Raw genomic sequence first — 20,704 nt, forward strand, 5'->3', positions numbered from 1 at the left:
TGACTGGCCAAAGTCATCCAGGTGGTTTTGTTTGTAAGGCAGAACTAGAACTCAGTCTCCTGGTTTCTAGCCTGGTTCTTTAACCACTTCACCAAGCTGTTTCTTGTTGGCAGTTTCTTACCTGCATTTTAATTTGAGAAACAAATTTAAATACTTTTATATAATACCAACATATCTAATAGTTGCCTTTCAGGTTGCCACTGTAACTGGCACGTACACAGATTAAGAAATAATGCTACTGTATATCCATGTAAAAAGGCAAAGTCATTTCCTGAATATAAAACATAACAGAACCAAAATGCCTTAATTTTCAGATCATTCTTATTTCAGAAATAGTAATTCCTTCTGATTAATAACAGTAACAGAATTATTTGCTTGTTATTTCTCTCCAGCCTTTTGGAACCTGGCAAACAAAAAACAAGAATGTCATTAAGGCTGGTATTGATGCTGTGAAGAATATTCTAGATGCAGGTTACGTTCCTGTATTACATGGGGATTGTACCTTGGACTTGGAACAACACTGTTGTATCTTATCTGGAGATACAATTATTGAGGTGAGATATGGGAATGACTTGATTTATAAATTCATCAGGATACTTACAAGAAATTTGAGCTCTACTCTTTAAATTCATATGCTGCAGGTATATCTGATTATTTCAGACTGTTTTTTTTTTCTTTTTAAGAGCTATTACTAAGTTGAAGTTGTTTGCAATTCAAAGTTAATTTAAATTGTAGTTGATTAAAAAATAGAAATACAGATTTATGGAATATATATATATATATATATATATATATTATATATATATATATATATATATAGTCATGTTCTTAATTGGGTAAAGTATATACCAATGTAAGAAGTAGCCTGAAGAAATCCAGAGCTGTGTACAAATTAAGACAAACTTTTAATGCCATCAACCATGAACAGATAACAGCAGTCTCATTGTGTTTTGTTTGAAAAAGGTAAGTTTTCTTGCATGTAACATCTGGATAACAAAATGTATAACAATTTTAAATAAAAGACATCACAATCTCAAAGTCTGAGGTCTTGGGTACAATGAAATCATCCTATGGTTCTGAAGCAGACAAGTCTCCCTCAAATTATTCCTCATATTTCCAGGCATTGTGACTTTCAGTGCCTTCTCAGGCTCCTCATGTTAATAGATCACTTTGTGAAAGATCATTCTAAGCAGAATTAGAGAGCTGATGCTAATCAGTCACTAGAGAATTTGAAAGTTAATGGACCAATGATTTGACTTAATATAAAGCAGTTTTTGTTTATTTTTTTCTATTACGGGTGTTAGCTAAGACATTCTCTCCTAAGCGAGTTGTGTTTCTCACAGATGTGAAAGGAATTTACAGTTGTCCACCTGATACCTCAGGTACAGAAACAAGTAGGCTGAAGTTGTCAATACTAGAGGAATAATAGATAATATCAAAATTGGCATGAAATGTTTTGAAGTATTTATATGATGTGATATAACTTGAGGTTTGCTCATGCTTTTTTTAAGAGATAGCTTTGAAAAGAATTGTAAGATTACATTATGATCTTACTATTTTGAAAAAATAAAAATATTAAAATCGCATATATAACAGGTCATATTTCAGCTGCTACCATATATATATATAGGCATACATACATATATATAGGCATACATTATAAAAAAATTGCAGATTCAGGAGTAGTAAACAAAATGCATAGGTATTCCTTATAGGCCAGGATTTGGTAGAGAGATGAACTAGGGATGCCCAGCTATTCAGATCCAGAATGGAAAGGGTACTTCAGATTTGGCATGGGAGAGTTTACTGTATTGTTCAGTACGTTTGATTTTGGTCAAAAGGCTGAGAAGAGATTTATGGCCAAAGGCCAAAATCAGTAAAGTAAATATATAATTAACTGTCAGTAGTTCCTTAAAAAAACATATTTTTTCTTGGGCTTGCGCTATAGTGATGAAAAATGCATCCTTTAGTTAAGGAGGTAGTGACAGATAGTGATAGGAGCACAGTAGCTTGTGTGGTTAGATGCTGGGTTGGAGGTTAGCAAGCCTGTGTTTGAGACCCAAGTGCTGCTGCGTGGGGAGTGAGCTCCTGTCATTCACTCTTGTTTCTTGACAGGGTCATGAAAGGAGTCTCCATGGGCTCCTCTGGGCAATAGTGATGTCACCAGCTAATCCCGTCAACCCAGAAGCTCCTTAAGCAGTGCCTCCAACACAAAGGGTACAGGGGAACAGGATAACAAAACATGGTTGCACTATTTTGTTATATTTAACACAGTCTTAACCATTATGTCAACTTTGTTTCTCTTTGAAATCTATCAGCGGAAATAATTTCTTGTAAACTTTCAAAATTAAATTACCGTATTTTTCAGAGTATAAGACACACTTTTTCCCTCCTAAAATAGGCTGAAAATTTGGGTGCATCTTATACTCTGAATATAACCCCGCCCACCTGCCGGCCCACACCCTTCAGCCTCCGCGTGTCCTCTTCCTGGCTGCAGAGATTGCCACCGACCATGGCTTGTGTTTTTGGGCTCTGCACGTCACGTTTTCAGCCTCCAAACGCTCCGTTTGAGAGCCCTTCAAGGCTGCGGGGATCGTCAAAGCACATTGCCGCCAATTGCCACCTGAAAACGCAATGCATTTGGAGGCCGAAAACATGACGTGTGGTGCCCAAAATGGCTACCCGGAACAGCTGCTGCCTTCTTTTACTGCTTCCGTGCTTCACCTGCTTTAGTCACTGGAGCTCCCGCTGACAATCAGGTTTGCTTTTGAAGCTGTTTTCAGCCCCAACGCAAGTGAAACAATCTTCTGTGCTTTGCCTGCTTTTCTAATTGCTGCTCCCTCAAGACAATCAGCTCTGCTTTAGAAGCTGTTTTTTAGCCCCAACCAGCCCCAACCTCAAAACAGCGAGCAAACTAATGTGCTGAAGCTGACCAGGCTAAGGATGCTAGCCAGATGAATACCTGGTAGGCAGATTTTTTTTCCCCTACTTTCCTCCCCAAAAACTAAGGTGTGTCTTATACTCCGAAAAATACAGTAGTTGTTTCCATGCCAGGGTGCTCTTATATTTTAGGATTGGCTTTTTTATGTTGCATTCCAAATACTTTGTTTGTTTTGGAATAGGTGCTAGGCTGGTGGATTCCATTGTTATTGGTCCTGAAAGAACTATGGAGCCAACTGTGTTCACATCTGCACTACCACATGACTCTACTGGAGGAATGTCCTTGAAACTACAAACTGCCATAAATATAGTTTCTTCAAGTCATGGATCCATTCCTGTTCTGATCTGCAAACTGGACAGTGAAGCAGCTATAAAGGCTTGCTTGACTGGGGAATTGAAAGAAGGCGAAGGCACAAAGCTTTCTTTTATGGATACATGAAATCTTTTGTAAAGGAACCTTGAATCATGTGCAGAAGAATTTCTGGGACAGTAACATTCATAAATTCTCGACTGATTTTTTTGCTTCAATCATACATGTGTGTGCGTTTGGTTTCTGTTATTTTATGCACCTCACAAATTCAAATCATAACATTTTTAACACCTTGCAAAACAATGACATTTTTAATATCAGCATACAATACAATATATTCACGTAACATTTACAGCTTCCTTATTCTTATAAGATCATCTTGGTGGTTGATTGTTGTTTTCAATACTAGAGTGCTTGAAAAAAAAATCATATCACAGAAAAAAATCTATTTTCTTCAACTAAGCAGAAATTATACATTAATTTTTCCATCAAAGAAGTGTGTCATATCATTTTTCTCCAGTGTCCTTTTTAGATATTTCCAGTATTTTGCTATTACTAATCTAGTCACCATTAATAAGAATGCTAATAGTGTCTTATGTTTTATATAAATAAATATTTATATAAAATACTTAAATTCTTCCCAAAAACTAGTGGTAGAAGCAACTCTGCCCCCAAATGTTTTCAGTACATATGAATTTTTCATTGAGTGTAGGAAGGGAAACCTAGGAATAGATTTTTCCATACTCACTTTTATTCATTTTTTAAAGATTTGTCTCAAAATCTATTTCTTGTGTCTTCTTTAAATTTTTGTAACTCCAATTTCTCATATTTTAATCATCCCCCCCCCATTTTTGTACACACACTCATCTTGCTTCATATCTAACTAGATTTAGTTTTCAGTCTTCATCTTAATTTGATGAAAGTACTATCACAACTAATTTTACAGGGCATCCTGTCCCTTGCTCACACTGTATGCTATTTGCTTAGTACCATACATCACTCTTTCAAAGGCTGTGATACCCACAAGAGGGAATCAGTAAATTTGTAGAAATGTGCTATTTAATTTTTTTTAATTGCTCTTGAATTCACACACAATATTTCATTTGAAGCCAAGTATCAATATTTTTGTGCATGTTCCTTTACTGGTTTCCATCTGGGGGAAAGATTGTCAATACTACTGTTGATTTATTTCTATCAGCGTTTCTACAATTTCAGCACATCTTTGATATGGATAGCCTATAAAATATAGAATACATTATATTTATAATATAATTTCAAGTACATTTTTGCTTATTAAGTAGGGTTCAATTTATCATAGAAATACAGAATTTGTCACAGAAATATTTATTTATTTATTTATTGGTTCGATTTATATGCCGCCCTTTTTCCAAAGACTCAGGGCGGCTTACAGTGCGTTAAGCAATAGCCTTCATACTTTTGTATATACCTGCTTAATAGGGCTTTTGCCCCCCCCCCAAAGCGGTGTTATTTTTTATACAAAGTTTATTGCCCCCACAAACCGGGTCCTCATTTTACCTACCTCGAAAGGATGGAAGGCTGAGTCAACCTTGAGCCTGGTGAGATTTGAACTTGCAATAATTGCAGGCAGCTGGTGTTACTTAATAGTGCTTTAGTCTGTTGCGCCACCAAAGCGCAGAATGAACAAGACAAAGAATGAACAAGACAAGACAAAATTATCCAGACTATTCATTGAAATGTTCATGTTTCTCTAACATACAGCTTGCCCACAAGAAAACTTTACAGCTGAGTGATGAAAAGTCACAAAATGTGGACACACTGGATCTTGTTGATGAAGTTGTACCAAATTGTGTGAAAAGCTGTCTTCCTGGACTTCTCTGAAATGTTAAAAATATGCCTGTTTCCAAATGCTTGGATTTCGATCACATGATTGTGGGGCTGCAACAATGGTTGTAAATCACTTCTTACAATGACATTAGCATCAAATGATCACTAAACAAGTGATTGTAAATCGAGGACTACTTTATCTACCAATGAATTCTGCTGACCTGGCTCCTGTGCTGTGTTTGTGTGCACCTGCTGAAATGCAGAAAAAGACCCAGAAGCCAATGGAGCATCTAGTGCTCATCAACGTTCTTCTTTGAGCAGTCAAATTTCATCCTCAAATCAAAATGGAATATGCAAACTTTTAAAACTTGCTATTGGTACATTTCCTTTATAGTCTCTCATTCATAAAATAAACCTTTTAAAATCTCAGTTATTAAAAGGTTAAGAAAATATGTAATAAAGAACAATATTAATTATTCTGTTCATAACAAGTGTGTCTTCTGATCTTTGGAAATTTAATGTTGCTGATTGCAATATGCTCCGAGATTTGAAAAGTCTCCTTTCTGTGCAAGCAGCAGTGTGCTTTTACAAAGAAATAGTTTTAAACTTTTCCAAGAGGAAAGCTCTGGGGGAAAAAACTTTTTTGCAAGGAAAAAAAAAATCAGATTTGCAGATTTGCCAGGTGGATTTATGAAATCTCAAAAATTAAGTTCAGTTTGAATTTGTTCAGCATTTTCTGACATGGCTTGAAATAATAATGCCCAGAAGACAGATGTTGTTTCCAGCAAAAAACAGGGGGAACGACTCTGACAAGTTTTGACCTATGAAAGAGAGAGGACAAGAGAGAGAGAGGACAAGAGGAGGGGAGTCAAAAGGCTTCTACTGATTTAGTTCTTAGATCTTCATTTGCACAGCCTTGGCTGCAACAGAGAAGCTACCAAATAGCAGCAAAGAGGGAGATGCTTGCAAGGCAAAGGGAAGAGTAACAAGGTGAGTCACAAATCTTGGAAGCTCCTGACTTTTTACAGATTGCCCTTGCATGACAGTGGAATTTAGTTGTTGATTTAAATGATTGAATAAAATTGTTACTCTTCAATAACAGAAAACCGTATGGATTTCAAAACTGTCCTTTTAAAGCTTCTGAAGTTGCATGGGGCATATAAATTGAAAGGGATAGGGGAAGAGTTGCTTTCTGGTTAGTATCGGTATTATTTGAACTCTATATGAATTCACATTGATGATCCCTTATCCCTCCTTTGCCAATTAAAAGTGGTTTGGGGAAGTGGGAGTACAAAGCACCAAAACAGCAGCACATAGAATCCCTGCTCTGGATTCTTCTGATATTTTGTTGCCCTTCTCAAAATTGGCTTTTTGTAGTTAGACTTATACAACTGGTCAGTGGAGTGATTGAAAATGAATTGGAAATAATATTTGGATTCCATGACACAACTCACCAATGAAAAGTAGTTACATTCAAAATGTAAATGTAAATATAATTGGATATTAGAGAAACCTACACTTGGTTTTTAAGTGTAGGTTTCTCTAATATGATAAAGATTTATTTAAAGAGGGACATGAGAACTTTTGTTAATGTTGAGTTTAAGAATCACAGTGACTGCATTTTACAGTATATTAAGTCATTTGCTCATAAATTCTAGTGAATGCAAGGATTTGTGAATTGATATGAAGTCTAAAAGAGTAACAGAATTGACAAGACCATCCCTTCTTCCCAAATGGGGAAAACAGTGATTTTATCCATATTTATATATTTTTAAGTTTGCTTGTATTATTATTTTGCTAACATATATGCCAGACATATTACACACAAAACATTTGGAATATGCAGTGTTAATTTTACCTGGAGCAAGAAGCCATCTCATTAGGAGTGTCAACCATATAAGGCTACCTGGAACAATTTAGCTGACAATTAAGTGAAAATCAACCTAGGCTAATTTTCAGAGTACTTTCAAACATTTTTTGCCTAATGTTTTCACTTGTTCTTGCAAGGGCCTTTCAGAGGCATCAAAGAAACCTCAGGGACAAACAAGATGTTTAAAAGCAGAAGTTTAAATGTCAGGTTTAAAAGCAATGCTTTATTTCTTTTAAATTATGCATTAGGTTAACAAACAATGCTGACCAGTCCTTTAAATCAAATTTAACTGAGGGAAAGGAAGAAGCTAATTTAAAATCTGGAAGCTGCCTATATTGCTTTCTATATTTGTGAAGTTAGATTTTAATCCCTGCTGCAAGTTGACCAGCAGGCAGACAAATACAGAAACTACTTAAGCTACACAGGGATATTGGAATGTCAACATTGGTTGCTGGGAGAAAAGACTTACAGCAGAAAAGGCATGCTAAACTTTTCAAACTCTTTAAATAAATATCTCTTGCCTCTGGTCTAGAAGTTGCAAGTTGGCCACCTGTTTTTCGAAGTGTGCTGAATACTTCATAATCAATGTCAAGAGCATTTTCACAGTTATTAAAAGCTACATGCCAAGATTAACACACGTAACACACGTTTTGCTGAATGCATACAGAATACACCAATATTTAGCATTTCAGCCTGTGGACATAGAATGAAATGCAGATCTACATATTTCAAAGATAATCCCATTCTTCACTATAAAACTAGAATTGGGACAAACTCACATTAGCAAAATTGTATTCATAATTAATTCCTGTCCCTGGATATCTGAACAAGATTGAGTCATGTGTATAGTATTAACAAATTAACAGAGTTGGAAGGGACTTTATAGGTCATCTAGTCCAGCCCCCCTCCTGCTCAAACAGGAGATCCTATACCATTTCTGACAAATGGCAGTCCAATCTTTTCTTGAAAGTCTCAAGTGATGAAGCTCCCACAACTTCCAAAGGCAAGCTGTTCCATTGGTTGATTGTTCTCACTGTCAGTTCCTCCTCATTTCTAGGTTGAATCTCTCATTGGTCAGTTTCCATCCATTATTCCTTGTCTGGCCTTCAGGTGCTTTGGAAAACAGCTTGACCCTCTCCTCAAATATTGGAACACTGCTATCATGTCTCCACTGGTCCTTCTCTTCATACCAATTACTACTATATAAAGATGGACAATAAATTACAGATGTGCATGTGCACATACATACACATACACACACACATTATTTAATCAAGTAACAGCCATGGTTTGACCAAATAACTGTTTAATCACATAGTATCTAGGGCTGGAAGAGACCAAAGAGGTCTTCTAGTCCAACCCCCTGCCCATGGCAAGAGAACTTACAACGTCCCATACAAATGGTTGTCTAATACTTTCATGAAAATCTCCAGCGATGGCACCTACAATTTCAGGAGGCAAGCAGTTCCATTGATTAATTGTTCTCACTGTCAGGAAGTTTCTCATTAGTTCCAGATTGGATCACTCTTTAGTGGGCTTCCACCCAGTGCTTCTTGTCCTATCCTCAGAAGGCTTGGAGAATAAGTCTTGATGTAGCCTAGAACTGCTTTTTTAAAAAGCATCTGCAGCACACTGCTGGCTTATGCTTAAGTAGTAGTCATTTAGGACACCTAGATCCCTCTTGTAGTCACTACAGTTGAGTCGGGTACAACCTATTCTACATCTGTTCATTTGGTTTTTCCTGCCTAGATGCAGTATCTTATTTTTCTCACCAGTGCATCTTGAATCTATGACACCTTATCAGACCTTTGAAAGACAAATGAATACTGAGATAATGATTATGTATTACATGGCTGCTGTATTAAATCTTTTTTCAAAAGAAGATATAAGTATTTCTCTGACATATTCAATCCTTACATTTTCAAATAAATGACTCCGTTTTGATAGTGTATCAAAAGATATCATTTGAAATAATTCTGGAAATAGTTCTCAAATCCTATAAAGAGTTTCATAAGAATGAGGTAACATTTATCTTGCAGTGATTTGGAGCTGCTGCCAAGGAAGTGATCACACTTCTTAAACTAAAAGCACAGAATAGAATAGAATAGAATAGAATAGAATAGAATAGAATAGAATAGAATAGAATAGAATAGAATAGAATAGAATAGAAAATAGAATAGAATAACAGAATTGGAAGGGACCTTGGAGGTCTTCTAGTCCAATCCCCTTCTTAGGCAGGAAACCCTATACCATTTCAGACAAATGGTTATCCAATCTCTTCTTAAAAACTTCCAGTGTTGGAGCATTTACAACTTCTGGAGGCAAGTTGTTCCACTGATTAATTGTTCTAACTGTCAGGAAATTTCTCCTTAGTTCTAGATTGCTTCTCTCCTTGATTAGTTTCCACCCATTGCTTCTTGCCCTGCCGTTTGTGCCAGCCCCTGAGATATTGGAACGCTGCTATCATGTCACCCCTAGTCCTTGATGCAGAGTGTTGAATTTGTTAATTTTAGCATGTCTTCTAAAGCTGCCTAGTTGTATGCTAGAATATTTGTGTTGGAGTGGTCTAGGCAACCCATTAACAGTGCAACAACATCTGCTCACTTAACAGAATAATAGAATTGGAAGGGACTTTGGAGATCTTCTAGTTCAACTCCCTCTCAAACAAGGGACCCTACCCCATTCCAAATGTCTGTCCAATTTCATCTTAAAACCTCTTCTTAAAAATGTTGCACCCACAACTTCTCTCTGTGGCAGCCCCTCAAATATTGTATTGGAAGTCTGCTTTCATGTCACCCTAGTTCTTTTAGACGAGACATACCCAGTTCCTGCAATTGCTCATCATATGTTTTAGCTTCCAGTCCCATGATCATCTCTGTACCCTTTCTAGAGTCTCAACATCTATTTTGTATCATGGTGACCAAAATACAAATACTTGATGGATGATCCTCAAAATACTGGATAGACATCTACAGAACAAAGAGTTACAGCTTGCAATGTACAATAATTGCTACTCCAGGAGAGAAGAGATACAGAATAGTTGTATGACTCAGCTTTAATCTCAATATTCCCTCAACATTGCATAAACTTCAGGAGATTGTCCACCTGCCCATAGACATTTCTAAATTCTGCATATTAGAATCCATTCAGCTGCCATTGTGTTTACTGTATGCTAATCGCCATGGTACAAATATGTATTTAGAATTTGTAGAATGGCTTTGGAGACCCTGAAACTGTTAAACATCCAGTTATAGCATCCATCCTGCAAATTTATGCTAAAATATCAATTGGCTGTCATTTATAAGAATATGCTATCAAGCATAGATCATGACCCATTGTACAAGTTGGTTGATCAACGCCCTTGAAGGCACGATGAAATGACACATAGCTTGAATCATAAACCATATGATTAGCTTAGATCATAAACCAGGTACTGGTTTAATTCTGCACTGCTTGATTAATCTAGAAATATCCTTGATATCTTGATCACAACATGATTCCCAAAGTCTCAGAGTTGGTGTTAGGAAAAAGTAGAGAATGTAGAGCATCCGGCCTCTCCCAAAGAGCACTGCAAAGTTAATCCTGACATGACTGAAAGGCAACAAGACTATTCGGTGGCAGTTGTTTTCCCGGATCCATTTATATTAACCCTGGCAACATGTGCTTGGTCATATGAAAAAAAAAATAGGCTGAAATTCACAACTGCTTTAAGCAGGTAGGATCACAGCAGAAATAGACTGAGCTCAGAGGAAATAAAAGCTGGATCTAGGTCAAAAAATAAATTTGGCTTACAACTGCACTCCATATACTCTTTTGTCAGGTTATTTCCCCCACCCCTCTTTTTTGGAATGACTAAGGAGCTAGTTCCAGATATATGTGTATATGTGCATTTGTTATTGAAGGGATGATAACAGAGATTTCAAGTTGTGCCCCAGATGAGATTCAGGATGTTCACTTGAGGACAGTTACAGAACAAATACCTGCAATATTGCTTTCAGAATTTCAGCACATGGATGGGTGATCCAATAGAAACAGCTTTCAAAAGCTACAGCCTTTCATCAAAGGATCCTGAAAAGCATAAGAAAAGTTAAAACAGGTTCCTTTAATAACTGGTTAAAGAAAAAAAAGCAGAGACAAGGATTTAACAGACAAAACTTGTTCCCAAAGGGATGTAAGAACTGTTTTTTTCCAAAAGGTCTGTATCTTCTTTGTTCATAAATTATTTAGGGATGACAGCTTCACAGTTTTTTTTCTCCTTGACGTCACTGCTTCCTTTTTCACTAGTATATTTGTATTCATTAACCAGCTTAGGAAACACTCCATAGTTTTAACTATCTATATACGCCACAGAACTTTGTACTTTAATACATTTTTGTCTCTAAAATGCTGATATTTGTAAGCAAACAAATATGGTTACTGATTTTGAACTGTCTCTAGCACCACCTAGTGTCTTTATTTGCTACATATTCTCAATTCTTTTCTCATTTCAGTACAAATCTATCCAAAATCACAGATATTAAAAACTAAGCTTTCTGGCTCATTAAAATATGCTAAAGATGAAATCCACGAGGTAGCATGAAAACAGCTTCTCCATTTATGAGCAGCATTTCTGCAAATCCAAATGCCTATCTCAGTGCACAGGGAACCATATCAGTGGTGGGTTCCAACTGGCTTTACTACCGGTTTTCTTCGTGCATGAGCTTTGCACGTGATCACCGCGCACATGTTCACTTTGCTTGCATGCGTGTCAACCTTGCGCTCCGCAGAGGTGGGTTAGGAATTTGCCCAGCTGAGGTGCAGCAATCCACTCTGCCGCACCTATCAGCTGGGCTAAAAAAGAAGAAATATAATGTAGGAATAACACGGGGGCGGGTGGGAGGGCCTAGCTCCCAGACAAAGAGAATTGGTTTGGTGACGTCATATTGTCACCGCTACCGGTTCGAATGAACCGGGCTGAACCAGGAGGAACCCACCACTGAACTATAATATCAATAACATTAACTCCCCCTCAAAGAAGCGCAGACTGGATTTAAAACAACATATGAAAAGAATTGAACATCCTAAAGCAATTGCTCTCAAAATTAAGTGACGAGTGGTATGAGTGGAATTTATTTCTAGTACATTCAGGACTGTATCTTTAGAGTTTTTGAATTTTGTAAGCTGAGGAATTTCCAGATGTGTGAACTTTGATAATTAAAATTCTCAACCAGCACAGTACTGCTAAGAAGTTTAAAAGCTTAAGCTCTGAAAAATGTCCAATTTTAGATAGGATGTTATAAGCATTTTTGGCTTATGCAATATGATTCATTCTCTCTCTCTCTCCCTCTCTCCCTCCCCCCCTCTCCCTCCCCCCCCTCTCCCTCCCTCCCTCTCTCTCTTCTATCTCAGGATATCTTTTAAAACAGTTTCTTCCAAATGTTGATAGTTAGATATTTCCACTAATAACAACGAGGCATTGATTTGCAGGTAGATTTCACCAAACTGCTGAATTCCAGTTGTCAACAGAAAACAATGGCAAGTTGGAGAGGAGGTAAGGTCTTCACTAGAAGCTTAGACAATTAGTTCTTCCAGGAAAGGATTTATTCACTCAACATTATTTCAATGGCTTGGACGTACATATTTAATATTTTTATCCAGTCTCATTCAATTTGAAGTAAATGGTTGGAATTCACACGCTGAGAAATATGTGATTTACCGAACAGAGCATTTCTAAAAATAAGTCCCCTGAACTGTTGAAATTAAATATATAATCATAAATCATTTAAATTGTACACAATATGACAAAAATAGGTCTAATTTATTTCTTATTTTCTTACTTCTTTCTTACTAATTTATTAATCTTACTTTCGATATCCTTTTGGTAGTTCAGAAGTAAAATGGGGTTTTATAAATATTCCCAATATAATGTCACAGTTCTGGAGTTCTGATAATTGAGAACGCTATCTGTGTAGAGGTAAACATCTGATTAAGCTCCAAGAAAAGCTTTGTGTGGGCTTAGACTCAGAAAATGTTGAGTTCTAATGGTAGAAATGGAAAGGAGAGGGAAAGACAGCCGAGAACTGAAGCTGAAAATTTAGAGAAATGTCATATTTTCAATTACAATCTGGGATTCTACATCAATTACTGCAACAATACATATTGGGAGATTCAGTTGGTCTGCTGGTTAAGACAAAATCAGGAGATCATGAGTTTAAGTCCTGCCTTAGCCATGAAAGACAGCTGGATCACTCCCTTTCAGCCCAACACACCTCACAGAGTTGTTGTTGTAGGGAAAATAGGAGGAGGTAGGTGGGTTGGATATGTTTGCTACCTTGAGTAATTTGTAAAAATAATAAAGATGGAATATAATAAATAAATAAATAAATAAATAAATAAATAAATAAATAAATAAATAAATAAATATTAATGCAGACTTCATATCCATATTGCATTAGAATGGTCTAATTAGTTTTGTATAGAAATTTTTAAAAATACAGTACAATATATAATTTATGTATGCTATTTCCTTAATGCCTAGCCATTTTGCAATCTTGTAGAAATAGATATCTGGATAGTTGACTTGCAATCAACTTTTGATTTTTGACTTTGATCTTTATTACTTCTCAGTTAAATCTTTGAATAAATCTGCCCTCCCTGGGGTGGCCATTACACAGTTTGTAGAAGATATTCCTAAAGGGTACAGCCCACCTGACTTTGAGCGGAAACCAAGCACTGTAACATTACAGGAAGGTGAGATTTCTTAAGGATTTGTTACCTGCATTCTTAAGTTTCTAACTGAATAGCAATCTTTTTAACCAATTTATTGTAATCAGTGTAAAAACTCCTGGCAAATGCTAATTGCTTTGGTTTGTTCCTGATACCTGATTTAAAGCATAGGGATATTAAATGCTAGAAATGAAACAAGGTTGGTTGTTGCCCTTAAGCTATGCCCTTTGCTATGCTTTTTTGCCATTCTGCTCTCTAAAAAAATGATTTATTTTTAATGTGCACAATGGACTTTTAGAACTCAAGACCAATGTTCCATTGGGAATATGTATTTTTTTTAATTTTAGATTTCTACTTCCCATTGAAAAGCAGCTTACATGTTTTTTGTTTCTTCTTTGTCAGGTAAAAATGCCATTTTCAGAGCTGTGGTCAAAGGTGAACCAAAGCCAAAGGTTTTATGGAAGTGCAGTAATAGGGAAATGGATGATTCTCAGAAATACCAAATATCTTTTAATCCTGCCACAAATGAATTTATCTTTCAGGTAAGGTTTAGCATTTAATTTTTAAGGATGGATGGACGGATGGACAGACGGACAGATAGACAGATATAAATTGAATTTTATAATTAACTTTATTAATTATAATTTTATTCATTGCCATGATTTCATTTTATTTTCCCTTTGAAGATAAACAAAATTACTTCAGATGATGCTGATTTGTATCGTTGTATTGCTGTGAATGAGTATGGGGAAGCGGCCTGTACTGCTGGTCTCAAAATTATAGAGGGTAATTAAATCATTTTAGCATGCGGCAACCTGCTTGAGCAATCTATCAATTTTGGGGCTGAAATCAGGGGCAGCAACTGTATGCATGTGTGTATATGTCAAAAACAAACAAACAAACAAACAAACCTCAAAGATGTGGTCATGATCTTATGACCAAAGCCTGCTCCTTTTTTACATTGCATAGCATTACATGTCGCCTATTCATAAACTAAAGTCACCATTTAACCTCCTTGTAAGTTGTCTAAAAAAGCTGTTTCCATAAATGTTCAGATGTTTTAATACAAGTCATGTACATCTGTCTCACTGATGACTGTATAAGTGCTAACTATAATCACTCTAAATTCTGCATGGTCTGATTATGTTGTGAGTATTCTTACCATGGTATTGTTAATTAGGGATTTTCATTCTGTTTCACTATCTTTTCCTTTTCTTTTATCGCTTATCAAAATGGATCAGTAGACTTCAAGAAGAAAACACTGCTTCCTGTGACACAACAGGCAGGTGAGTTGCCATAAATGTTATTTTAAAAAATCATAATAGTGGTAATCTAGAAGGCCAATCCCAAGTCTTTAGTGACTGCTTGGCAATTTTGAATCACTTTAAAGTTTTAGTAAGTTTTAAATTATGAACTGTTATGTACTCTTTAAATATGATTTGGAACAAGTACTTCTTTTTTTTTTTTTACTTCATGCAAGCAGCACATCTCTGCTGTTCATTAAAGGAATCTGACTTTTTGCAGATTTTCATGAGAGCATTTTTCATGAAAAAATGCTGCTGCTTTAAAAGAATAATAATATAACTCTTTAAGAAGCTGCTATTGATTTTAGACCAGTTTGGCAGCTTTAAGATGTGTGGACTTCAACTCCCAGAAGTTGAATATGCTAGCTGGGAAATTCTGAGAGTTGAAGTTCACACATCTTAAATTTGCCAAGTTTTAAAAATACTGCTTTAGGTTCACATGGAGATACAAAGCACTTCTTCTAAATCATTTTTAAAGCTTGTACATTTCTTGTGATGTAAGCTCAATTTTCATGCTAGTTTAAAATCTTTTATAGATCTAAAGAAAGAGATTCAGGACTTCAGAAAAACATTAAAGAAACGGTGAGCTTTCCAACAATGGCTTATGTTAAATAGCTTTATTTTCTTTTTGTTCTGTACTAGCAAAAATAGTACAACAATGGCACACAGAAGTTCGGATTCCAGTAAACTAAATTGTTGTTTTGTTGTTGTTTTGCTTCTGCTAGTAATAAAAATCTGTCTTCAATAAAGGATTCTTCAGTAATATATCTTCTATATAATCAATCTATCAACAATTAGACATAATCAACAATTATTTACAGTTAACTTTTTCTTCTTAAATGTTGCCTTTCTTTGTGTCAGATGATTCTGTCTCACAAAAGATACTTGCAAGAGCACCTAAATTTATTTTTCTATTTAAACTGTGTAAGGATAGATGTTAAATTTGCTTTGATGAAGTTTTCTTTATTGACAATACCAATAGAAAACTCATCACCTCCCCAAGTTAGGTTTTCAGTACTGAGTTAGCTTTGTTTCTAACAATAAATTGTAATTAATATGTCTTCTATATGACTGCTATTATAAACCAAACAATATAAATTTTTGCAAAGTATATGAAATTTCTCTAATGGATTTCCAAAGAAAAGTAATAATAAAAAGTAGCCCTCCAAACTTTTCCCTCATATGCTTCTTCCACAATTACATGACAAATTTTAGGTCTCTTGCAATTCATGTACACTCTGGGTTTATCTTTTGGGAATTAACCTGTAGAACACCTTCAGCTGTTCCAAAGAAAAAAATGGATATGGAACAGATTGCACAAATATTAATAAATGCAGAGAAGAAAGATTATGAGAAGATTTGCTTAAAATATGGAGTTGTTGATTTCCGTGGGATGCTGAGAAAACTTCAGGAAATGAAGAAGGCAAGAGAGGATAAACAGGCTCAAGTAAGACCATCTTGCTTCATATCTTGTGATTTGATTAGATAAATATTCAATAAGTTGTCATTGACATGTTAATTAGAATATCAACAGAATTCAAACTTTCATTGCATTTTAAGGCCAAAGTAACCACTAATCATTAAAAGGGATCCTGTCGCAAGTCTTGAGTCTATTTGCATGGTATATTCCACTGAGAAATAATTGTCTTAACATCTTCAAATGGAGCAAAAATTGTGTTCCTTTGACAACAATGAATTTGTTCTATTTTGCTAGTGTGAATATTGTATATAAAATGTTATATATCTTAAATGATTTACCTCTCTCTTGTTCTTACAGTATGTGTACAGTATTGCAAATCTGAAGCATCTAAAAGTCAATAAAGAGCAAAGAAATGCTACATTTGATCTAGAGATGGAACTGAAAAACCCAGAGAGCAGAATTTGCCTCTACAAAGTAAGGAAGGATAGTGATTTGGCCCACTTGACACATGAACTTTATGAGAGAATGCCATGACTAAACTGGAGCTAAACAGCTATGGGAACAAGCAGATTAATACTTCATTTGACAATAGCAATTTTATCTCAGAATTAAGATACAAGCCAGTATTGTTTCATATATAGACCTCCTTTATGGTAGTATATAAAACACAAATATTAGGAGAACAGTTTTAAAAAGACCGAATGGAGGTGATAATAAAAGAGATAAATGAACAGAGGAAAGAAGAAAGAAGAGAAACAGGAAAGTAAAACAAATCCAGGTTAGATGTTACAAAAAGAATACAATTCAGCAGAACAGCAGCCTCTCGGCTTCCCCCTGGTCTGTGTTCACGAAAACACAAGCAACCCACTTGAAGAGTTGTGCAACTTGGTTTATTGTGACATACAGCGCGTACGGAAGTCGGAAAGCAAAGCAATGCAAAGACGCGGCTACCCCACGCCTCGCACAGAGTCTTTTTATAAGGATTTCTCTAATGACATGCAGCTGCGCGGAGGTTTTCAACTTCCTGCCTCTCATCACGCGCGCACAGTAACACCGTCATTCATTTCGGCTTGGTCCAATTACGCTGCTTGTCTCCGTGCGTCTATCACCCTCTCGCGAACCCCCATAAACGCCCGTGCATTATAACGCCTAATCGCCAGCCTGTCCCCACCACCAACACCCGTGCAGCCCGTCCCATCCCTTCTGCTAGCAGGTAGGACGAACATCCATGGATCAGTGGTCTTGTGCATGGTGTCGAGTGCTTCTTGACGCTCGACAGGCGGCTCCCCCTACCAGGTGTCCGCCTAAAGGAGAACGAAAAAGAAATAGTGGTTAGTGTTCTTATAGTGGTTTCGGTTTGTGGGGATTTTCCTTATGAAACTTCCCCACCAACCGCGGGGCATCTACGTCCTTTTTGTGAACCCATGAGGCGTCGGTATCAGGATATCCTTTCCATCGAACCAAATAATATAGGTGGCCTCTTCGTACTTTCGTGTCAAGGATATCTTTGATTTCATAGTGAGTCCCTGTTACTGGGCCTGGGGGCGTTTGTGTTGCCTTAGGGGGTATGGTAATCGGCTTCAATAGACTTGAGTGGAAAACAGGATGAATTTTTCCAAGCAGAGAGGGGAGTTTTAACATGAACGTTACTGGGTTAATGATTTTTACGATGGGGAATGGGCCTATGTATTTGGGACCTAGCTTCCGGCTGGGTAACCGTAACCGTATATATTTAGTGGATACATACACTAAATCCCCGACCTGGAAAGAAGGACACGTGGTCCGTTTTTTGTCGGCCTGCTCTTTGTATTCCTCAGCTGCTTTGGATAGCGCTTGCTTTATTTGAGGCCATGTCTTCCGTATGCCTGCCGCCCACTCCTGGGGAGTCAAGGATGGTGGAGTGGGGAGGTCTAGGTCAGGAATAGCTGGGAAATCCCGTCCCATAACAACGTGGAAAGGAGTACATCCGGTGCTTCTATGCACGGAATTGTTATAGGCCGTTTCAGCGAACAGCAAGTAGTCTACCCAGTCTCTCTGTTGGTATGATACGTAGGAACGTAGGTAGCGTTCCACCATGGCATTCGCTCGTTCGGCTGCTCCATTGGTGCTGGGGTGATACGCTGAACTCAGGCCTTGTGTTGTTCCGATATCCTGAAGGAAACTTCTCCAGAACCTGGCAGTGAATTGCACCCCTCTATCTGAGATGATTCGTTTGGGTGCACCGTGTATTCGATAGATATGTTGGAGAAACATCCGGACTAGTCGTTTCGCGGATGGTAATCCTTTACAAGGGATGAAGTGTGCCTGTTTCGAAAAAAGGTCGATTACAGTCCAAATGACTGTATATCCCCTACTGTTAGGGAGTTCTACGATGAAATCCATGGCGATTTCATCCCACGGTCTGCTTGGCTCTGCCACGGTCTGTAGCAGCCCTAACGGTTTTCCAGGACGTGGTTTGGAGGTGGCACATATGTGACACCCGCGGACGTATTGGTCAATGTCTTTCCTCATTTTGGGCCACCAGAATTGTCTCCGGATGAGATGTAATGTTTTTAAGAACCCGAAATGTCCTGCGGTTTTATTATCATGGCAGTGAGTTAACACCCGATGCCTTAAGGAAACGGGAATATACAATCTGCCCCCCCACCATATCAAGCCGTTTCGGTGGGTGACAGAAGAGTGGTGTTCTTGTACCCACTTGTCCGTTAGCAGCTCTTTTCGTAGTGTCGCCAACCAGTCAGTGGGTTGGCGAGTTCCTAACGTATACACCTTTATGGGTGGAATCATAGCCTGTAAAACCTCGTCTTTTCTGCTTCTGTATTGAGGCATCCGTGACAAGGCGTCAGCCAAAAACATCTTACCTGCTGGTTTATAGACGAGAGAGAACCGGAAGCGTTGAAAATATTGTGCCCATCTGATTTGTTTTGGGGACAATTTCCGAGGGGTCTGAAGTGCTTCCAGATTTTTGTGGTCTGTCCAGACCTCAAAAGGCTTCGTACTTCCTTCCAGTAGATGCCGCCATGTCTGTAAGGCCCGCTTTACAGCGTAGGCCTCTTTCTCCCATATGGCCCAATTCCTCTCTGTTGTCGTGAACTTACGTGAGGTATATGCACAGGGCCGTAGGTCACCGTTTGGATCTTTTTGTAGTAGCACAGCTCCAACGGCCACGTCGCTTGCATCTGCCTGCACGATGAATGGTAGTGATGTGTCTGGATGTTTAAGTACCGGTTCCTTAGCAAAGAGACGTTTGAGACTTTCGAATGCTTGTTGGCACGCGGGTGACCATTGCAGCGCATGTCCCGGCCTGGGTTTTACTCCGGGTGCTACTATACCTTTCGTTCGTAAGAGCTCGGTTAAAGGCAATGCTATCTTCGCGAAAGATGGGATAAACTGTCGGTAAAAGTTCGCAAAGCCCAAAAAGCTCTGTAACTGCTTACGTGTCCGTGGGGCTTGCCATTCCATCACCGCTTCTACTTTTTTCGGATCCATTTGAATTCCCGTATCGCTAATCCGAAACCCCCCGTCCTTCTTTTCACGGAACAGCACCGGTGCGGCTAGGTGTGACCTACTAGGGCGGATAAAACCTCTCGCCAGGTTTTTGTCTATATATGCGCGTAATTCCTCTAACTCTTTTGGCGTCATCGAGTACATTCGGGGTTTCAGTAATCGAGCTCCGGGGATGATTTCGATACCACAGTCGGTATCTCGGTGTGGTGGCAATACGTCACATTCATCCTCGCTAAACACCCGAGCAAGATCGGAATACACAGAAGGGTACTTCTGTTGGGGCGCTGCCCCATACTGGAGTGTAACACAAGGTTCCCCTGTGATCGGAAGCCTTAATTTACGGAAACCCCCCTCCCACCAGATGTGGGGCTGCCACTTATCCAGCCAGGCAAGACCTAGAATGATTGGTTCTATCATCTGTGTTATTACAATGAACCGGATGCGTTCTTGATGGGCCCCTATTTTTAACACTACAGGTTCTGTTACGCTATTGGCAGGTACACCCCCCAAAGTAGTACCATCCACCTGTTCAAATCTTATAGGGTCACGTAACGTTAGTATCCGGAGGCCTAAAGCCTCTGCTATGGACCGCCGGATAAGGCAACGGGTGCATCCGGAGTCCACCAATGCGTCTTGATCGCACTCCCGGTTGGTTGCGGGGTGCCTAAGGGTTACTGGAATCAGGAACGGACGAATGGGATCACTCACCATAGGATCATGGATGTCCTCCTCGGTGTCAGTCTCCTCTGCAGCCTCGGGCACACGGGCTGTTCCCGGTGGACCACCCGTGATGGAACGAGGTGTTGTCTCTGCCAAGGGTGTTTGTGTAACCGCTCTGGATC

General features: G+C 38.1%; 2 protein-coding genes across 2 annotated transcripts in view; both read left to right on the forward strand.

Annotated features, from left to right (window-relative positions):
- The window catches only part of LOC139314291 (uncharacterized), a 28,834-nt gene extending 25,366 nt beyond the window's left edge, over positions 1-3,468 (forward strand). Inside the window, exons 4-7 of the mRNA XM_070939876.1 lie at positions 393-554; positions 1,046-1,052; positions 1,305-1,382; positions 3,123-3,468. Of these exons, the coding sequence (XP_070795977.1) occupies positions 393-554; positions 1,046-1,052; positions 1,305-1,382; positions 3,123-3,379 (504 nt within the window). The 3' untranslated portion in view covers positions 3,380-3,468. The remainder of the gene's footprint in view (positions 1-392; positions 555-1,045; positions 1,053-1,304; positions 1,383-3,122) is intronic.
- Positions 3,469-13,110: 9,642 nt separating this feature from the next.
- The window catches only part of IGFN1 (immunoglobulin like and fibronectin type III domain containing 1), a 32,775-nt gene continuing 25,181 nt past the window's right edge, over positions 13,111-20,704 (forward strand). The window contains exons 1-7 of the mRNA XM_070941112.1: positions 13,111-13,210; positions 13,533-13,655; positions 14,034-14,173; positions 14,318-14,417; positions 15,472-15,517; positions 16,205-16,382; positions 16,713-16,829. Coding sequence (XP_070797213.1) covers positions 13,111-13,210; positions 13,533-13,655; positions 14,034-14,173; positions 14,318-14,417; positions 15,472-15,517; positions 16,205-16,382; positions 16,713-16,829 — 804 coding nt within the window. The remainder of the gene's footprint in view (positions 13,211-13,532; positions 13,656-14,033; positions 14,174-14,317; positions 14,418-15,471; positions 15,518-16,204; positions 16,383-16,712; positions 16,830-20,704) is intronic.

This window comes from Pituophis catenifer, unplaced genomic scaffold (genome assembly GCF_029215685.1).
Source record: "Pituophis catenifer annectens isolate HBS135680 unplaced genomic scaffold, rPitCat1.0.hap2 SCAF_3, whole genome shotgun sequence".
Taxonomy (NCBI): Eukaryota; Metazoa; Chordata; class Lepidosauria; order Squamata; family Colubridae; genus Pituophis; species Pituophis catenifer.